The sequence below is a fragment of the Sardina pilchardus genome, chromosome 20 (genome assembly GCF_963854185.1).
Source record: "Sardina pilchardus chromosome 20, fSarPil1.1, whole genome shotgun sequence".
NCBI classification, from domain to species: Eukaryota; Metazoa; Chordata; class Actinopteri; order Clupeiformes; family Clupeidae; genus Sardina; species Sardina pilchardus.
In genome coordinates this window covers 20151658-20174300 of record NC_085013.1, presented here as the reverse complement: position 1 = coordinate 20174300, position 22643 = coordinate 20151658, and the positions used below count along the sequence as shown (strand labels likewise).

At 41.9% G+C, this 22643-nt stretch overlaps 1 protein-coding gene across 2 annotated transcripts in view; it reads left to right on the top strand.

The window, feature by feature from the left end:
• kiz (kizuna centrosomal protein) overlaps positions 1-7345 on the top strand; it is a 30108-nt gene extending 22763 nt beyond the window's left edge. For both annotated transcript variants that reach the window (XM_062523264.1, XM_062523265.1), the window contains exons 14-15: positions 6718-6764; positions 6988-7345. In XM_062523264.1, the coding sequence (XP_062379248.1) occupies positions 6718-6764; positions 6988-7088 (148 nt within the window). In that variant the 3' untranslated portion in view covers positions 7089-7345. The remainder of the gene's footprint in view (positions 1-6717; positions 6765-6987) is intronic.
• Positions 7346-22643: the final 15298 nt, after the last annotated feature.

Here is a 22643-nt window from a genome sequence, read left to right as displayed (position 1 = left end):
CACTTTCAGTGGGGCTTCCGATTCTTCACTGGGCCTTGTTATAGCAGTGGAGGGACGCAGAAAGAAGGAGGAGGAGGAGGAGGGGGAGGAGGGGGGAGAAAAAGTGTGTTCATGCATTGAACAGTGGTGAATGTGTGCATTTGTTTAAGGTTGAGGGGCGTTTGTGTCCCGGTCCCATCCACAGTCTTGTTATTAATTCCAGCGGTTGCATACTGCTACGCACTAGTAACTACATATGGACAGCGCGGATCATTTGTGTCCCTAATGCCTGTTTGGATAGAGCTCTTAGCATCCCTCTTAGTCTTGGTAATAAATGTCATAACCAAGTGTGTGTCTGTGTGTCTGTGTGTCTGTGCGTGTGTGTGTGTGTGTGTGTGTGTGTGTGTGTGTGTGAGCGCATGAGCAAGTGGAGAAAGGAATGAGTAAGAAGAGAAGGAGGAGAGCTTGCATGGGTGGTGTCTGTGTCGGGTAACGGGAGCAGTGTGTGTGTGCCTGTGTGTGTGTGTGTTTGTGTGTGTGTTGGGTAATGAGAGCAGTGTGTGTGTGCGCGCGCATTGGGTAATGGGAGCAGTGTGTGTGTGTGTGTGTGTGTGTTGGGTAATGGGAGCACTGAGCGCTTCTTGCCAGTGGAGGTCACTCTATTTCTTCCTCCTCCCTCCTCTGTCTCTAACAATCCAAACAATGTCCCACCCAAACAGCATCTCAACCTTCATTTTAAGAACATTCATTGTTCTCCGCTCAGGGTCAAAAGCGAGCATTTTCTAAATTAATGAAGAGCATTCAGATAAATGAATGCACAATAGCACCAGTTTGTTGTTATAAGTTGCTGTAAGTGGCCTACATATATTTATTCCCAAATCCCCTGTCTCAGTGTTGGTGAATTTAGCGTGACCTGTGACCAGCTAGAGCGATTTGCGGTATTTGTGTTGTTCTGTTCAAGTCCAGCAGCTGGAGTAGAAAGCTGTTTGAGCTGCCAGTAGAATGTGGAGATGAGGAGGGAATGGGAGGGGGAGGGGGTGCGGCTGGTGTGCTGTGTCAGTGTCCTCCATTAACCAGTAGAGGGCACTCACGCTCAGGGTAGTGGGAGGCGGCAAGGCCACCTCACAATGCTCTCCCAGCTCTCACTGGAGCCAGAGCAAGCACAGTAGCAATAGCAAATCACCTGGTCAGCTTTGGAATAGTGTGTGTGTGTGTGCGCGTGTGTGTGTGTGTGTGTGTGTGTGTGTGTGTGTGTGTGTGTGTGTGTGTGTGTGTGTGTGTGTGTGTGTGTGTGTGTGTGTGTGTGTGTGTGTGTGTGTGTGTGTGTGTGTGTGTGTGTGTGTGTGTGTGTGTGTGTGTGTGTGTGTGTGTGTGTGTGTGTGTGTGTGTTTGCTTGCATGTGAGCATACCTTTGTTTAGAAACACTCGTATTGGCTATATTCAGTATTCATTTAGGAAAAATACCTGTAAACATCACATAATCGTGTCAGTGAACACAAACTGTCTCTGAATGCAGCTTGTGTTTCTTCCCCAAGAATCGCTGATGGAAAGATAGTCGTTAATTTCTGCCTCACTACACCAAAGCATAGTTAACTCTGAGCGCTGAGTTTTGATTGTTATTGTCATTTAGTTCGCTCCATATTTTCCCCAAAGACATTATACAGCAAAGATGACTTCCTGCCCTTTCATCATCCATAATAACCAATCGTCTGTTGTCGGTGGTGGGTATTGCTTTAAAGCCAGCTCCGACTTGGCCTGCAATAATGGCATCACAATGGAATACATCAACAGTGACATAATTATCATGGCGGCTTGTTGTTATCATTTTTTTTTTTTTTGTCTGTCTCTACACCACTGTAAAAATCACCTCATAAAATCTACATTTGAGCATTGGTTCTGTTTGCTGTGCAAGATTAGTGGGAGTGGGCCTCATTGCTGTCTGATCACAACATCACCAAATGTACTAAACAGTCTGCTGCGGAGAACACGACAGTGGGACAGCGACGGGGGGGTGGCGGTGATGGGGAGGGAGGGGGGGTGAAAAACGATGTGTTTCTGCCAAAGCCATAATTTGCATCATTTTACACATTACATTCACCTCTGTGTATGAGACGTAGCTAAACAGTCGCCGGCCCCAGTCTTACATATTCAGATCATTGCCTCAATTAAGTGGACCTCAGCGCAAGATGAACTGGCATAAATGTTTATGGAAATGTAATATTAGATTGGAGGGGTCAATGCCATCCACAGCTCTCTATGGTAATGGCACAGTCTTGAAATCAGCCTCATCCCATTCTGAAGTGGAACAGCTGATAGATTGTTCCCATGGCATGGAAGTTATATAAAGGAAAGAATAGCCCAATTTGCCCCACAGAAACACAGTATTTATTATTGTCATTATGATGGAGGCAGAAGAACTCCAAATGTTGTTGTAAATGTCAGCTGTTAGGGGGAGAATGGGATGAGCCCGGGCCTCCCTGGGTTTGTAAATGTATTAGTTTTCTGCTGCTGTGTTTTCCCCCCCTCGTTCAGTCATTCTGATGTCTACTTTTTTTTATATATTCTTTATTATTTTCCCTGCTGGCTGTTTATATCAGGCCTTGGCAGCGTTCACTCTTTAAATTTGCATTCTCACACACTCATAACCTCTCTCATGCGCCGTGGCCCTCTGAAGATTAGAGCTGGAGATGAGGGAAAGATTTGTGGCGGCCACGTTTATCGAATGTGAAATAGCATACTTGTTGTATAAATGACAGCCAACGCCATTGCCAGTCATTTATATGGACATCTAAACAACTGGCCCATTATAGTGTTCTCTGTATGCTAACTATTTGCCTGCATGGAAAATGTCCAGAGCTCGCTATATGCTGCTGGTACATATAGATCTAGTACGTCACCATACATTGCACACTGTTGTACAAATTCACATTATTGTAAAGCGCTGGAGTAAATCCAGACTGAGAATATCACATTGTGATTTCATTTCCTTTCATATTATTTTATGACGATCAGTAGATATCTTATCTTAATCAGCTGAACTCGCCCGAGATTTCAATCCCGTCTCTTTGCCGTGTGAAATTGCCCATTCAATGCTTAAATACAAATAAACGAAATAGAAAGTAGCGGCTCTGAAAGATCTTGATTTAACAGTTATAGGTCCGCCCAAGGACACATTCAGAGCCCGAGTATAAAGAAGCTCCTTGTTGATAACATCGTCACTTGACACACATTTAAAAAGCATTTGATAAAAAAGAAGTCTACGGCAGGAAGAGAAGTGATGTGATATGGGCACAGTCGAGCCGCACAAGCACCTCTCAGGCGCTGACCTGAGCATGCTGTGAATGGGCTGAGTGAGCGCGCTACTTGTTTGTGTTGCAACAAGATAGCTGAACCACTATGCACAGGCCTGCAGCATTGCATCAGTGTGTGCATATACATGTAGTTTGCTGGTCACAAGATGCACGCGATGCAATTTTTACAAAAAACAAATGTTTCTACATCTGTGACCAACACAGATGTAGAAAGTAATGACATGTTATATAATTATATATATGAATTGAATGTAAACACTAATGCAGAGCTTGTCAATACACATTAATTTTCCAACCGAATTAATGACAGACTTAGTGAGCCCAATTCTCTGTCCATCTGCTTATCCGTTTTCCTATGGTTTTTAATTTATGCCTTTACATTAACGCCTTTATTTATTTATTTATTTATTTATTTATGTATTTGTTTAGTTTGAGGCCATTTTGCCTCCACTCCCACTTCATTATGGAGAGTGTGAGAGCATCCCCCTCTCCAAGCCACACTACACAATTAACACGTAATAACTCTTCAATCATCTTCATTAGGGGCGTCAGTTGCTGCAAATTAGTCTGGGAAGTGGTAGCCTACATGTGGTCAGTATGGAAAAGGTTTGTGCCGTTTTGCCCATAGACTAAATATACAGTCTATGGTTTTGCCGTAAGGTGAAGTCTGAAGAGATAAAGAGGGGATAGCTGTATGGGACAAAAACAAATGAGTTGTTACTTGCATACATACAGTACATACACTCACACACACATGCTCTGATAATCTTAATAATTTGAATCCAATATTCTTCCCCCTATAGGCCTTTGATGTGCAATAGGTGGGGTGTGAAGTGTCCAGAGTGTGGTATCATGGAGTAAATCCCATACCACATTTAACCAAAGATTCAAAAATATTCATGATGACTGAACATGCCTTGGGAAGAGCCATATTCCTTAGATTCCATATTCCATATTCCACATTCCATTCCATATTCTTTATATACAGTATGCCTCAGATAAGTGGCAGGAAGGGATGAAGTGATGGATTTTGACTGATCTTGCGCTGGCGTGAAGAAGATAATGCCTTTGTCTTGTCTTTGTATTTACTTTCATACAGAACTTGCTACTTGGTCATATAGCTATAGCCATCACAACCTCCTCAAACCTCTAAAGTGAATGCTTCTCTCTTGTGTGTACTATGATTTATCATTGAATTGATCCAACAAGAATTGCACATGAATGACCGATTCAGGGCTTGTGAGTTGAGTTTGGCAATGGTGAGTTGTGTGAACACAGTTGGCTTTATGAGCACTTTTCTCTGCAGCCTTTCTTCTACACATTCAGAATGGTTACTGGTTACCAATGTACTATTCAGGTGGATATCTCCTGAATGTTTGAAGGGTATCCTCTGTCTGATTCCTTTCAGGCAGCAACTCAATTCTGCTGCCTCCTGTGTAGGGTTGTGTATAGGAGGAAGTTTCACAAGAGTTATCGATCTGATGTGTGCCTGGTATTTATTGCGCAGGGACACATTAGTGGAGGGTTTTTTTTGTGTTATATATATATTATGTAATAAATGGGTTTAATCCTCTGTTATCATGAATGTGCTATGGGACTAAAGGTGAGAATAGAGTGACTTTGAATAGGATCATGGTCAGAGTAATTGGGTTCATATGCCTACTGTATAGCCACATTGGGCAGCTCCAAGGCTGAGGCATTAAAGCGGGGGGGGGGGGGGGGGGGGGTGCAGGTGGGTGGATGCCACTCAGTGTCCTCACCTTCTTACACACATACTCACTCGAACAGAGCCTTGTAGAGGGGAGAACGGGGTAAGACGAGCCATTTTTTACATTCTTCATAATTCTAATGTGTCTAAGAGACTTTGTTTAGTAACCTTCACATCAAACAAAAAATCTATGTGTTTTGTAACCAGCAACACTTTTAAGGGTAAAGAGATATGCTCTCTGAAAAGTTGGTCTTCTGGCACAACTTACACCATGAGCAGGGTAAGATGAGCCTAGGTGTGGGGTAAATTGGGCCAACACAAAGATTTCAAGTAAAACTTTTTTATTTTGCCAAAGCACAATTTGATTCCGCAAGATACTCTGCCAATGAGCAATGATGCACGTTACTTTTACCCCAGGAATCGGGGGGTAGCCAGAGGCGAGCTAAACTGAAGATGACAGTGCTGCAACGTTTGTCAGTAAACATTGGTCGTATTGTTATCCAATTGCAAAAGGGCCGTTCACACCAGGAACGGCAACTGTAACGAGAACTAGAAATATAGCGATAAAAGTGTCCACACTGTTAGTGAATGTGATTGCTAAAATGTAATGGGCTCTGATTGGCTGTTAGCTTTTTATCATTCTCTAAGTTCTAGAGAATTCATTCTTCATGTCGTTATCGTTATAGTTTGTGTGTAAGGGCGTCATTCATATTAACTATAACAATAACTACAGTATAAAACAATATTGTTCTTGTTTATCATTCTTGGTGTGAACGGTCATCTGAATGTTGTTCTATTTACTTTTTCTCCACATCACCCTAACTCTGGACATGAATGGAATCCACTTGGAGAGCCAAAAAAAACAATTTATTTTACACATATATTTTTGTACCGATTTGCCATGAGCTGTATCTTTCCATAGATTCTAAGGAATAATTTCCTCTTCCTGAAAATACTGTCATGTGATTTGTTTACGGTTTCCTAGAGCGAAGGGGTGGCTCATCTTACCCCTATACTTAACGTACCCCGTTCTCCCCTACGTAGTTCCCCTGCCTTACTCCTTGCCTTGCCGTGCTCCACAGTGTATAGTCTTCTCTGTGGCCCGGGGTTTATTTGCTGCCAGTGCAGAACCCATTCTGTATTCCCTATGAAAACATTTTCTTCAGGCCTAAACCAGGGTCCATATGGCTATATGATCACTTTAAAAGATGATGGCCTGACATTGTGTTTGCCTGAATGGAACTGTGCTGATGTAAATTGAAGAGGGCTTGTTTTTTTTAAAAAGAAAAAAGAAAAAAAAAAGCACAGACTCCTGCATATGCATCAGTGCAGATCAAAGGCTTCCCAGAGGTCATCCATTTACATAGAGATATCAGTGATGCTATGGGAACCCAGCCACCCTGTGCCAGGAGCACTTCTGGATGAAAGAGGGCCTTCACAGGGTCCTTAAGCACGATTAGCCAAGGAGTCAAGGAAGTTTCTTTTATTTGGCCATCTCTGAATCTGCCCATCTCTTAATGGAAAAGAACCTCTGTAGCATCCATCGCGCCGACGTGGATATACACCGGTTTTTACAAATAGGTTTTCATTTGTGCTTGTTCGAGATGTTAATGTCAAACAAAAATAGCGCATGGTTTTTAATGAACACAGTGGAGCTTCCGTCTATGTAGGATAGAAATGCATGATGATGAGTAATCAAACTGTTTTCTTGTTTTCTAGCAAAGAGAAAACCAAAGCCGAGGCCCTTTCAGCCATCCAATCAAAAGGTACGAGTCCTATACAGGAGCGTGTACATTTGACTTTAGATAACATACGTACATGATATGTATACATATATGCGTGTATAATATACTGTATATATACACATATGATCATCTGACCATTTGATCGTATTTGATTGTAAATTATATTTGCTTTTTATTCGTAAGACTATAAGACTATTTTTCAGTGTCTCAATAGTGTTGAATGACTGTATCCTTTTCTCTGCAGCTTTTTGGGGAGAGTCAGAAGACAGCAATTCGGACATTGAAATTGCCTTGCGTCCTCAGTCTTGGAAGTCTGGTGATGACACCGATGATTTCTACGACTGATTACAACCTCTGGAAAGAACCGTCAATGCTGGCGCCGGCGGAACCCTCGTTCGAGGTTGTGCTCATATGCTCTTGTTTGCTCTTGAAGCATTCACAACTGTGCATTCCATTAGAATAAATAAAAGGACCTCTTAGTTGCTGGTGAAAGAATGTGGAGGATTTTTCAAAACACGCCAGTTTCTAACCCTGCTTAAATCTCTCCATCTGAACAGCCCTTGTGACTGGTTGAAATAGATTAAACTTTGCTTTTAAAGCCATTCCTTTGCACTGTGTTGCATATTATGAATTTTAGATTTTGCAGGCGTCTCAAAATTTGTCATCATTCGGAGGGCTTGAGTGGGCTGCTTTGAGTCAACACTGGCGAGAGCCAGCCAGTGATGGCCACTCTGAGCAGTGTGCCTGTGTGTGTGTGTGTGTGTGTGTGTGTGTGTGTGTTAGTGTGGCAGAACACCTTTGAACTCAGTGAAGCACCAGCACTAGGAGAACAAAGTGTGTCATAGCGGTCTAAAAATGGAATGCAAACTGTTTTTTTTTTCACCTCTTTGCAATGACTCTTATAAACCAATGTTTGCACACATAAAATATGACACTTTTGTGCAACTGTGAATACCTGCCGAATGAGAGCGTAATCAAGCATTTATATAGTGAATGCTGTTCAGTCATGAAAAGATGTAGGCTAGTAGCTAAATGGCTCTTTTCTTTTTTGGGTAACAACACTTACAAATTTTGTATAATGGGTACATTTTATATACTATGTATGAATAAGTTGCTGTCCTTCCAAATTGCTAGATTACACTTGGTAAAATGTGTTTGGTTTTTTTTACAACAAATAAAACTAGAAATGCTAATTGAATACATGATAGAATTAGACCAACATGATTGGAATAAGTGGAATTAAACCAGGTAGCTCCCTGCACTGCCACTGTCACTATAAATATTCCTTCATAATGTTTTTTAATGCATTGGATGCAAAATGATCACTCTCGCTTTGTTTGTTCCCATCTTTTAATGGGTGCAGAAATTATGATAGAATCTGATTGTAAAATGCACGGACATGGTAGCCAGCTAACCCTGATTAATCACAACAGACAGACACATACACACACACACACACACACACACACACGCACACATGACCTTTGCTCCCTCTCTCAGTGGGGAGGTCCATATGGCATACATATAAATCTGTTTATGGCTGGAAGTTCATTTGTTTTCCTCATTCCAGAGGTATATTTAACATTCACGGAGCCTATGCTGTTCCATAATAATAATGCAAAATGCTGGCATTCAGTCCATCAGTGGGATTCCATTAGTCAGCTTTTAGGTGACTTAGTGAGCCTGAACCATCTAAAGTAGGACTCCACGCTCATTATCTGTAATGGCTGCGGCCAGCCTTGACCCTCGTGGTGAACAAAATGAAACGCGTGTGAATAATTTGGAGTTTTTTTGCTTAAAAGGTACCCCTCAGATAATATCCATGTTAAGGATCATGTCAACAGTCACTTGTGTGCCTGGAGATAGTGCGCTGAGAGCAGAGTTAGATAGCGCTAACATATAAAAACACAATAAACAGTTTTTAAAAGAACTTTTCCTCTGATTAGTTCAGCGTTTCAGAGAAAGACATTTACTGACAGTGCCTGTTCCACTTCACGGCAAGTAGGCCTGCTGAAGTAGGTTTTACCACAGTCAGACTTGGAAACAGCAGGAGGCCAGGGCTACAGTATGTATTGGATTTGAGATGTCTTAAATGTGCCATTATGCCCATTATAAACCACACTCTTCCCGTGGCCTTACAAGAGTGTAAGGTTCAAGACAAGCTGATTAGTAGTTTTATTAGATGTCTGGAAAACGCATTCATTCATTCATTCAATCCTCTTCGCCCCTTCGGGAGCATAGGGCCTCTGTGAAGTGTCTCCACCGTATCCGGTCATGTGTGGTCCTCTACACCTCCTGCCACGAGGTGTTGGCTCTGGCTAGGTCTGGAAAACACCCACTCTGGCCCTCAGGTTGGTGAGCACTTCATCCAGCTGTACAGTCGAGTTCAGGGATTCTATGCTTTTGAGAGAAAGCACCCAGGCAGACCTTTCCCAAATATGACAGCATGTTAGCATATGATGTAAACCTTCACTTCCCTAGTTTATTGGTAACTTTGGTATTGGTTATAAGAGCTGTTATTCTGTGAATTCTGTAAGGTAGATTGAGCCATGCATTATCCAATTTTACAAAAGGCATTCAGAACATGTTTGATGATGGTGGAGGTTATTGTCCAATGTTTATAACAATACCAATAGTATTAAATGGTTCCTAGAGTGTTCATGAGTGTACATATTGTGAATGTGGATAATACAGTGTGTTTTTTTTAATGTTGAAAGTTGCAATTGGTGAATAAACTCTTTTGAGAGATTCCTGAGAATTCAAACCTTCAAACAAACTCCTAGTGATGCATCTGAATCTTATGGAATTGTATGTAAATCATCTACATACCATGCTGACAATAACTTTTCAGATGTTTGAATGTGAAGTACTTCCTGTTTACTTAGTATGGTTGTCATGCTTGTCAGTTAGTTTGCTCATGACAACCAGCATGGCAACCTCTGACCTTTAGTGTCTACTACCACCCTCAAGAGCGGTAGAGAAAACAGAATGGGGACACTCCTGTAAGATGGTAGCGCTTTTCCATGCTAGTTTCCAGGGTATGGAGACAGTTTGGGAACTGAAAACCGCCAATCACTTAGTCAGTTAGCCAATGAGATATTACATTACATCCTCCAGCATCCAGAAATACATGCTCCCATGCTCCTCCTGCGATACAGCCATTCAGCACAGCTTTTGTTGAGGAAATTTTGATCATGTTGTGGCGACATCAGAAAGAGTATTGCAACTCTTTCTCTCTGAGGCTCTGCCACCCTCTATCTATGGCAGGAAATGTTCAGTGAATGCCACAACTGACATTTGAATTACAGTATATTAACATGACCAACAAAAAACAAGAAAACCCTCTCCTGAATCAATATTGTTTGCCAACCAGGGTGCTTGCAAGCAAACTAAAATCTACCTGAACAGTGACACTTAAGTGGGAACATCAATTTATATTCAAAATTTGTGTTGTAAGATTACAGTATGATTCATTTCATAGCTGGTCAGCCTAAGACAAGGCCTAAAACTCTTTTTTTCTAGACATCGAAAGGAGAAATGAATGAGAAACTTACTGCCGGAACTTTAGCCACTGTGGAGGTATTCAGAGACTTTTCAGCAGGCATTTCAAGATCGTGCTTTGATCAGCTAAAAAGTGCAGATGTCCTTATCGTCCATCTCAGATCTTCTTTCAAAGGAAAAATGCCAAAGAATATTTTCCTTCTTGTGATCTGTGGGAAGAAAGGTTGCTATAGATGCAGAATTGGACTGATTTGGCTTCCCATGACATGCACAATCACCTACCAAACCATTCCTTCTCAAAAGCCTCTTACAGTATGTCTCAAGGACACATATTTCCAACTGTTGAGTACAAGCCATACCTGCAGCTTTTAGACATGAATGTAACACATACCTAGTGATCAATAGCGTCTGTATTGCTACCCGCAGTAGTATTTCATATTCAGCTAATTCCCCTGGCTGTCCATTCTGTGTGTGCACACTCTAAAGTGAGGAAGGAAAGAGGCTTTGGTTCAGCCATATGCTGCAGCATCAACAGGATACCTCAGGACCATGGAAGAGAGTGTAATTTGATTGGCTGTTGAGTTCACATATTATATATAGTATATAATGAACTGCTGTGTTTTCAGATACGATTGAGATTCAAGGCTTTAGTTCATTTTACTTCTTCAGAGAAGCCATCTCCAATCTCCACAGTGAGTAGGTGAGGCTTCTACTGTAGCAGCTATCACGGGTGTTACGTATATGTAGGATCAATATCATGTTCATGACAGCAATTCCTAACTGCAACAATGCACAGCTAATGGCCTACTACCTGCAGAAAGGCTGCAGTTAATACCGTGTTACTGCAGTGTTGGAAATGGCGATGCTATTTGAAACAGATGAAAAGTGATGGTTTAATATAGAATACTGTCAATACATACAGCCAATACTGTATTATGGTAGTTTTCCCCTGCAAGAGAATTTCCATGAAACCGAGGACTTTGGGAAACAGAGAAGACATATATATGAAAGTAACCGGGAGAAAAGTTTTCACCAGTTGTACAAGTTGAACTCTCAAGTGTGAACCCTCCACTCCGCTGTTCTCCACTGTGGAGTATTGCTGGTGTTATTGTTGCTGTCTTTTTGTCTCAGCCACAGAAATGGCTGAGAACAGAATGTTTATTGTAAGCAGACAAAACGGCATATAATAGAGCGCTAACTAATTGCCTCCCCGCCAGAAGAGATATCTTGATTAAAGCTATACAGGAAGGCCACATCACTACCTGCCCCCTCCAATCTGACCCCAGACACAAATGTATATTACATGTCACTTACATGAGTGTTCTGGATCTGAGTTCATTGTGTTGATTTCACTTTGCAACATTGCTGAGCTTGGAGCACAGCTACCAGAACTCTGCGGTAGTGTAACCTGCGTCGTTTGGAACCACCGGGGTCCAGCCCTGCACACGCCCGGACTCGAACCCGCGAGACAGCAGCACCTCGGATCGGGAGTCGAGCGCGCTAACAATCCAGCTAAAAGCCCAGGCTACTAGCTTTCATGCCAGCAGCGCTCTTGAAGTGTCGGGGAGTGAGGTTTACTAACGTTCCACCGCATAGCTAACCAGCTAGCTCCCGTTACAGTAGCATCAGGAATGAAGAACAAGCCAGCCTCAAGTTTTACCTGCTTGAGCTGCATTGGATCAGCTCCGGCCAACTCTGTGTCTCTATAAATTTGGAATGAAGGAAACCGTTTTTAATAGCATTCTTCACCACTTTCATTTTTTTATATATCTGGGAATAATGATTTAAAGCAAGGTCATTTGATCTTCTGTTTCAATAGACCTTAATTAAATGTTCATTCATTCAGCTGTGGTTCTTCCTTGTGTGTTCACGAGGACATGCGGCGCAGAAACAAAAGCAGTGTTTTCCATTATGCTGTTTTAGGTTGTTGAAAGGCACAAGAAACCATTTCTCCTTTGGCTTGCTCATTCTCTCCACCAGGGACATGCAAGTATTATTTAACTTTTTCAATTCAGAGGTGTTTTGGGGAGGTCAAGAGAGTCACATCGCTACAATTCGCACAGATATTCCTTGTTCAGGGTAAACCAGATCACGTGTGCATTCAGCTCTCTGTACTGAACTGCATCATAATGACTTCAGTTGTGCCTGCAGTCATTTAAAAAACAGTTTGGAAATCAATGATTTTGTATATTTAGCTGTATGGATGTAATGGGTTTTTTTAAGTCCATAAATGTATTGCCCTTTGGGTTACATAAAGGCTGCCGTGTCAAGGAGAGATTCTCTCCCTGCTGCACATGAAATGCATTATTATTTTATCGGTAGACTATTCAAATTCTTGTTGAATGTAGTGATGAAGGAGCTAGGCATTTCTTAAAAGTCTTCAGATCTAAAGGCAATAGCTGTGGAATCTGCTCAATGTCCTTTAGCCTAAATGCACTCAAGGGCGCGTATGCTACTTCAAATTCACCAAATGAATGAGTTGTTACAAGAAAAGAAAAACACTTTTTACCCTAACAACTATGCCTTGGCTGTCATGCATGGGTACCACACTGAGCTACAGAGATCAGAAGGTATACAGGCTTAACGAATGTAGTTACAGCGCCCTCCACTCACTCTATATTCACACCTCTGATAAAGATGAATAAAAAGAAATATAAAAATTAATCTTTTGACATTAGATCTTAGTTTCACAACAATGGGGAAAGATCTACAGTATGTTGAAGGAAAACACATTTCTTCTGGGAAGAAAAAAGATTCTTACAAAAAAATATTTTGAACAATGTGTGACACGGTTATTGGCACTCTTAGAAAATGTTATGAACAAAATGTAATTGATTTTTTCCCCCCATCTATATTCAACTCGGTAAGCAGTAAAACATGAGTTCTTATGTCATTGAAGGAGAGCTCTGGCCATTTTTAACATAGAGCTCTGTTGCTTGAGGTCACCAAGCACTGTCGGTAGAAAAAAAAAAAGTTGGTACAGTTGAAACAAATTGGTACTACCTCAGGGTATGTTCAGACTTGGCGTATTTTTCACAGCTGCTGGCATCTGTTTTACATTATGGTCCTATGGAGAAGACCGTGTTTTCAAAAACGTCCTTGGCCCCTTCTAAAGCACAATCGCGAGCGTCTTTTTCTGCAGCTCTGAGCTGTTTTTAAAGTTGAAAAGCGGGCACAGACGAATAACCGAGAGCTGTGGCCTGGCTGCTTTTTTGGAACAAAACCTGAAAGTTTTACTTTTTAAAACTGAAAAAGCACTCGGCCCAACAGAAAAGCCAAGTCTTAACGTACCCAAATGCGAGTTAGTCTACTAGCTAATGCAGCCATGTACAATGCTATACTCTGGGGGGGTAGTGTATACTGTAAACTGTACCTTCGTGCTTCTTCACAGACTCAAAATGTCATTACAACATCGACAGGGTCCTTACATGACACCCCTACGCGTATTCAACTCAGTATGAGTTGGCAGGGCGGCAGTGGCTCAGGAGTTAGAGGCGTCATCCAGTAACTGTGAAGGTTGCTGGTTCGAACCCAACCCTGTCGAAGTGTCCTTGAGCAAGACACCTAACTCCAGTGCTCCTGATGAGCAGGTTGGCACCTTGCATGGCAGCCTCTGCCATAGGTGGGTGAATGTGAGGCATGATATGTAAAGCACTTTAGCTGCTAGCAGAAGCTGAAAAAAGCACTATATAAATGCAGTCTTCGATCGAGAATCAGTTTAAATCCAGTGTTTGTACAGGCAGTCACATACCTCTATTTCCCTTGGTTGCTTCCTATAGCCTAAAGTCCATATCAAAGTTGAACTCATGCCTTTTCCCATTCCCACAGAGAAAACCAAAACCTGAAATTGATTTCCAAACAAAACGATGATTGATATTGCACTAGTTATACTGTAGGCCTATATTAATATTAACTGTGACAATGTGGAAACAGTCCAAATGAGAGCTGCTGCTGGCATAGCACTAGCATTGCTGAAAGGAGGATGGAGGACCAAGGACGACTTTAGAAATGAATGCATAGTCCAGAATGCACTAAATGTACGGCCAAATCTGTGGGAACATGCAGTATACTGTATGCATATATTCTTGGAGCGTGCAGAGGTGTCCCAGCTTTGTTCTCAGGTGTCGTTATTCTTAGAATAGGTCCTAGGATTCCCAGTTCTAAAACTTGCCAGCTTACAGTTTATCTGTTTAATGATTATTCTTCCCTAGATTATAGACTTACACATGAAAAAAAATATTTTCGCTGGATTTACTGCAACAAAGACACACACAATACAAGAATGGCTAGGCCACTACATAAGCATTGCCAGTATAGAGAGGTCCTTGGCAAGCTCAAGCCTCTACAGTCAGTGAATGGGGTGTACTCATCTCTAACTAACCGAATTCTAACATGTTGGTTCAAATATAATCTTCCTATGAATATGTATTTTTGTGTATTACATGCATTCTTTTTATTCACATTTATGTGTATGTGTGTGTATACAGTGCCCTGCCCTCTATAAGAATTGGAACACATGCTAAAGTTGACTGTAAAGAGGAATATAAAATCATCTTTTGGAAATTTATCTGAATGCCTTAAATAAAAAAAAACCTTTAAGGTCATCAATTTTCTTTGTGAATAAATAATGTATCGTAAACAAATAAATGTTTTCCTTAAAATACACGGGTCTTAAGTAATGGAACCCCTTAGGCAGGCAGATAAAAAATGTTATGCCAGTTATTTCTAGCCTGGTTGCCAGACCACGTCTCATTTGAGAAGTGGTAGGTGCTAGCCAGGTTAAGTTATTTCATGGATCCAGGACACTATGCACCCTGATAAAGTCCCCTTGGCCTTTCGAATTAAAATAGCCACATACCATCACATACCCTTCACCATACCTAGAGATTGGCATGGTTTTATTTCAGTTAGGCTATTAGCTGGTTTGATTTGCATTGAGCTCAATGAGAATGAAACCAGCTAATAGGCTAACTGAAATAAATATTTAATGGTTTAACAGGTTTAATGCTACTGTTGCAAACAGGAGAACATAGCCTGAAGCTAAGGGCAAATCGAGGAACAAAGGACATTCTAAAGGAGGATGTGTCGTTTTGTAGTATAATGTGCCTAGCGAAAATAACACCGTAAAAAAAGACTTAACCAATGCATAAAGCTACGAACTTAAACATTTCCCAAGAGTTTTTCAAAAGACATTGACCTTCGCAAGTAAAAGGTTAAGGTAGGCTATTTAAATGTCAGTCAGAGAAGCAGACTCGTGTTCTTTTTGTTCATTTTTATTTGAAAAACAAGTTCCGTGCAGACACTGCTGGCACCAATATATAGGCCCCAGAAAGCAAACCGGTTTCTGACGGATGGACCGACCAACGGACTGACATAGTGGCGTATAGTGTCACTGCACGTGACTAATAACTAGAATGTATTTCCAGAGAAAATGCCAAAGTGTGCTTGCTTCGACGCACCAAGTGCCCCAGCAGGAGACGCGACGGCAGCCCTCACATCATGGCGCGCGTCGACATGCCAAAGTTTGGCCAAGGTACAAGGCCGCTTCACATTTGGCAGTGTTGCCTTTGATTGCCGAATTTTACACTGACATGAATGACTGCCCAGGTTCATCATCGGTATGTACCAGAGCATCACCAACGTAAAAATGTAGACGTCATTTCAAATATATAAAGAGATAATATTTTGCTAGTTGCGGCGCCCTTTAGTGGCCAAATGACACCAAATTTACTGAGTTTACTTTGGATGGTGTCTAAAGTCATCCCATTAAATATGGTCTTGATACGTCAAAGCGTTTCCAGAATTTGAGCTTACTTCCTGTTTGCCGGCTTTGCAATAGAATTTGATTAGCTGCCACGGGCGAACGCTTTGACGTATGGAAACAAAATGTACACCCCTGACAGGTCATGGTCTGTAGACCATGTGTGCCAAGTTTCGTGACAATCGGACAAAACATGCAGTCAGGGTCACTTTACTTTCACTTTTGACAAAATTCCTTGAGACAAAATAAAACGTGGTGCATTTCTAAGCAGGTAAGAGGGATTACTATATTGTGTGGCGCAGTAATATTCTCACTCTTGCACTTTCAGTTTCACTTTGGAGTGAGGATATTACTGCGCAGAGTCTAAGTGCTCCCAATATTATTCCGCCACACAATATAGTTATCCGTTTTACCTGCTTAGAAATGCACCACGTTTTATTTTGTCTCACCATACTTGGTCGTGTGACTACTCGTGTAGCTGTATTTTAATAGGGAAAACATGGAGGTGTTTGGTCACTTCTAACTTCATCTCTGTTTGGATCCTAATGAATGCATTGGGCTATCAAAGTTGTGCCGCGCGCAAGAGCCAGTGTGTGCACGCATTGAAACGTGAGAGGTATGTATCAACTCGTCTTAATTAAGCAATTATTTAATAAGCAATAATTTTTTCATATTAAGTTTAATATGAAAAAACGGTGAAGTGTTCCTTTAAAGATAAGACTAACAATGGCATGATTCCAGTCAGTAGGAAAATAGCTGTCTGTAATTGAAAGGTTAATTAGATGAGAAAATAGGAGTTACAGGGACTCTACACCGGGCACATAACTGAAGCGTTGCGTTCACGGAGCATCTGATGGAACTGACTACAACAGATGAGACAGCGGTCCATGCATTAAAAAAAATCTAACACAACTATTTGGTAACACTTTACTGAAGATATCTACATAAGAGTGACATGACACTGTCCTAACCCTAACCCTTATTTATGACAAAAACTTTTCATTTTCAAAAGTTTCATAAATGTTTATAACTTGTTAAAATGTTTATGACACATTCATGACAGTGTCATGTCACTCTCATGTAGATAACTTCAAGTAAAGTGTATGTACGGGGCATTTCACTTGCAGACCTTTTTGATAAGCACGGTTTTCACTACAGTACACCAGGGTAAGTCGGCTTTAATCCTTTTTTCTGAACTTCTACAGCAAACTTCTCTCTTGTAGAATTCATCTTTGCTGGGGGGCGCAGTTCTCCAACTGCTTACAGGGCCCAAACCACGTTGGGGTCATAAGTGCCAACGGGGCCCCGGGTTTGAGTCCGACCCGTGTCACTTCCTGATCACACCCCATCTCTTCCTGTCACTCTCCTCACTGTCCTGTCATAAAAACAGGTCAAAACGGCCAGAAAATGCTTAGAAAAATGTATATCTTTGCTGTAAATATCTGACAGCCATGCTCCAAATTTTCAGTGCATAGCATATTATCCCAGTTCACATTTTTCATTTCACTGTCAAATTTAGCGTCCTTGTCTGCATACAAAAAAAAAAAAAACATTTATGTGACATAGTGATCCTGTTTTTGTTAATTTCTTTACGACCAGAGTTAAATCATGATCGTACAAGCCAGTGATCAAAGTGTACGTTTTTTGTTATTCTTTTGGGTTTATTGGAGAGAATAATATGTAACTGTTGTACTACAGCATTTTGTGATCATTGTTGGGCCTTTTATTGACTGTTCAAAATCATATTTATTTGTAATGGGTTTTCGTTTTTTCCTCGTGACCTTCTCTTCCCAATTTAAATTGAAATCTCTCATAAGAATACAACCCTTTGCTTGGATTACTCTCTTTCAGGATATCAATGAGCTGGCCTTCGTCCTTACATGCAGTCTAGTGCTGAGTAAATGAAACTAAACATCGTCAGCAGTGACAACTCCTGTAATAATCTACCCTATAAAAGACACCGCGCTCCCATCAGCCGACTATAAATGGCAGGAGCGTGCTCACTCGCTGGCCCTGATGTGTGCTTGTGCCGGCCGAATCGATTCGCCTCCGCGCGAGGGGCTCCGTCTCCATGCGCACGCACTCTCCCCTCTTGAGGAAGTGGACAAACAATCCAATCGGAGTGTGCCCAATTTAGCTATATTACCACTTTCAAATGAATGCAAATATCTTGCGCCTCGCCATTAAAATATTCCTTGATTCAGCAAGTATCTGAAAGAGCAGAGCAGGGCAGGGGGACCATTTGTGGAGTGTGGATTTGCACATGAATGACGTGGGTGAAAGAGGAGTGTGGGTGAGGCTGGAAGGCCTTCTCCTTGTCAGTGGACACTGGAGCTCTGCTCTGCTCTGCTCTGCTCAGCTCCACAAGCTCCACGCTCTCTCTGGGGGGGGGGGGGGGGGGGGTGAGATTCTCACACACATAAGAGTAAAAAGATCCACATCTATCTGGAACAGTGCGGATGACATGTTAAAGCATGTGGATAGAGGTCTTTGGGATGGGATGCAAATGGCGAAATAATAAGAATAATACTCATCATAGTTAATTCATCCTCAACTTCAGCTATCACTTGTAGGGTTTCCAAATAACCGAGATTACATCAACTTGATGGATATCAATGTCTGATATTATTTTGCCCTGATGCTATGTGGTCCTTTGATTAATGTAGGTGAAACCTACTGTAACCTATTGAATTCATAACCCACAGTATGTTTTGACTGCTATGATGATATGAAACTATAAAGAATAGATAAACAAAAGTCAATGGCTCTCAGAAAAGGAATAAGGTATATGTATATACTGTATATATGGAGCCAGCTGTATTTGAACCTGCCACTATTGTTAATGTAGTTAGTTAGTGTCTACACAGATCCGCTCGGTTGTTGCAGTGAATCAGCATGTGCAGATGGAAAAGGATTTTGTTTGTGTTCAAATTGTTATTACTGGGCAAACCATATCTTCAGTGATGGCGTGAACATGTAAGGAGCAAAATATGACAGAAGATGCAGTCACAACACTGCTAACGCTCCACTGGAAACAAACAAGCTCCTGAACATCCCTCCGTGCATATAGCCAATAGACTTTACTACTCTGTAGTTGTTCATCAGCAATTTCACAATGACACGAGTAGGGAGAGGAGGAAAAGCAACCGCAGGTGTAGTGAACACAGCATTCGTCACAGTAAGCACAGTAGCCAGAATCACAGAATGGATCATTTGGGAGTTGACATCCCCTGGCCGTCAGACAGCAGACTACATTGTGTAAAATCCCATTATAATCAACCACATTTAAGTTAGAGCAGCAAGTCCCTCCTTATATGTTTTCCCACTCCGGCATTGCCCCCATCCCGTCGTCACGGAGTAATTAATATGGAACGGCATCATGCTCAGCAAATTCCTGTGAGATGGCTCCACTGGAGCCGTAAAAGCCAAGTAGGCGAATTAGTATTCATGCAGGTCTTCCTGTTACAACTCCCTTCTCCCTTAGGGACCAGGGGGCTAGATTGGGTAGACAGACAATGCTCACCCATGATTATGTGAGCAGAATGCCATGTGCCACAAGAGCAATGTAGTAGGTAGAGAGAGAGAGAGAGAGAAAGAAAGAGAGAGAGAGATACAAGAGATACACCAGTGTCCTTGCATTTGAAGATCACAGAAAACAGTGGGGAATGATTATAATTTGGTAGTGCACTGGAATTTTCTTGGTTTCAAGATGGCATTTTGTCACCTTTAAACCGGCACAGTTTCATTTGTGGTAGATTTGTTTCTAGCTATGGAACTCTGAAGCTTTGAATAGTGTCTTGTGAATATTGATATATTTAAAAAAAAAAAAAAAAAAAAAACTAAATTCCAAACCAGGATCCCTTTTCAGTCTGCCCATATCCATAGTTGGTGAAAGGACTACGAACTTGCTACAGTATATTGCATACAAACGATTGTGTTATTAGACCTACTGTACACACTTTATGAAGTGTAAAGTATATTCATATCCATAGTTGGTGAAAGGACTACGAACTATGGGCTTTAAGAACCAAGGGTTTGCTACAGTATATTGCATACAAACGATTGTGTTATTAGACCTACTGTACACACTTTATGAAGTGTAAAGTAGTATGAGGTCTAGATTCTTATCAAGTATTGATTGTGAACTTTTATTCGTCATGTGAATACCCCCTGCCCCTGCCCTCTCCTCTCTTCTCTCTCTCTCTCTCTCTCTCTCTCTCTCTCTCTCTCTCTCTCTCTCTCTCTCTCTGGCTCATTCTTCAGTCTTATTATAGCCACACGGTGGCCCGGTGGGGGGTGATTCACTGCTGTGTGCATTCAGAGGGCTACTTTGACACCTTATGTTCAGTGATTGAAGGCAATCTCCAAGGATGCACTGATTTTATTCACCATGTTGTTCCATGGTTAGAGGAGAATGCACATCTCTGTCCTGCTCTCTCTCTCTCTCTCTCTCTCTCTCTTTCCCTCTTTCTTTCTTTCTCTATCTCTCACACACTCACAAAGGTTGCCACGTACGTACAGATTGGCCACTCTGAGTCCCCTCCTGAATGCACATACATCAGCTATCTGGAGGCACAACATAAAAATAAAAAACAGCTTTTATTTCACCTGCAGAGGATGGCAACTTATACCTAGGACACACAACATTCATGGCACACGACCCATGTGCCCATAATCAACGCCATTTCACTTAGACATGGTTCACAACCCTTCCATTAACTCTTTATTGTGTAAATGTCTCCTGTTTTGCCCCTCATTACATAAGGGGATACACATGTTTGTACACTGGGTGGGTGTTGAGCCCCGTCTGGGCAGCAAGAAGCCACATTAGAGTGATCTCTGCCTGGATTAAATCTGTTGTTCGTGGTGATGTTAACAAAGGTGATAAAACAAGATTAGCTAAGACACACAGTGGTGGGGATTGGGGAGCTCCCTCTCATTAGTATGCGCTGAGCTCTGGAGAGTGGAGTGGACTCAATTTTCCTCACAGGGGGGAGAGGGTTCAACCATTAGCATGAATGGGAAATGCTAATGCCAGACTACAGACACCTGCTCGGGGTATCAGCGCTGTGGGCCTCTGAGGCACAAGGAGAGTGTGTTTTTAATCCTGTGGTATTAATCTAATATCTAGTCAACTAGGCTGAGCTGAGCTGAGCGGCACAAACAGCAGTCTGGCTAAAGCAACGTTAGCGTAGCCACAAGTCACAGTGATCGGATGGGGGCCACTGTATTGTGAACTAAAATGGCAGGTTTCTTTACATACTGTAGCGTATCCCTTCTTCCTCTCTCTCTCTCTCTCTCTGTGTGTACAAATATGTATACATACACAAACACACAGTATGGTTTCTTTACATACTGTAGCATACCCCATCTCTCTCTCTCGCTCTCTCTCTCTCTCTCTCTATCTCTCTCTGTGTGTGCGTAGGTTCATATATGAATACATACACAAACACAATCAGTTTGTCAATCTATCTCACTCTGTAATGAGCAAAACAAGGGACAGTCTACATGCACATGGACAATAAGTTACAATAGTTTGGTCACTTGAAACAATGCAGCATGATGATGACTAAGTACAGCACCCCGGCGTGCAGTGACCCCTAACAGTGGCCTCCACGGGCATATTCCGGGAGCTGTTGTGTCATCCCGGCTGTAATTGTCACCTTTGATTGGCAGTAATGAAGATGCCGGACGAGTGGGAAGGGGGCTGTTGGCCGTTGGTGTCACTGTGCCGTTTCCCGTGCGTGGACTGCGACGGCTTTTGCTTCTCCCCGGCTGGCTGATTGTGCGGTTAAGCCACGACTGCCTCCGCGAGCTCTCCCTTGTCATTAACCTCCACTCCAGTGACTCTGCGATGGCTTTGAAAAGGGAGAAGAGACACTTGGCAAGGTGTGGGTAGAGGAGCACCTCTTCAGCGACGGCTCGGCTTGCTCCGCATCTTTGTGTTGTCCAATCGGCGACCAAGTGCACGCAAGTTTTTTTGTGTCACCGACCGCCGAATGCGCGCTGTTTGTGGTTTGGACGGATATAGAGCGTTCTAAGCGGCATGTTTAATCGGTCACAGCTCATGCAAACACAGGCCTTGGCATTTCACTCACCCAGAGGAGTTACCATTCTGACCGCTATGTAGACAGATGTGGAGGTGGCGTTCAGCTTGTTTGATGGTATAAAAGGTTCAATGGTGTGTTATATTTGGTATTTTTAAATTGGTTTAGTCTATGTGAATTTATTTTTGTTCTATTACAATGTATGATATGTAAACATTTTTTATAAACACATCCATTTGCTAAGCATGAGTCATTGGTTATGTACTGTGGTTGTTTACCACAGTACATACAGTATTTGTATTTGCTTGTATTTATTTGAGGGACCACTCCATTATCAGGTACAGTGAACCTGAAACGGCACAAATGAAATGACTTGGCTGTAAATAAACTGGAGATGAAGTCGTGACAAGGACACTGACTTTTTTGTTGTTGGTGGAATCTAGATGGAGCTTTAGGCGGTGGCACAACATTTGAATGGATCATTATGACTGAATGTGTGGATTCACTAAGTGAAGGGAGAGGAGGTATACAGTCCTCAACCATGACGTGTATGCAAACATGTTTGCCCTTTACGAATACAAATACTTCTAC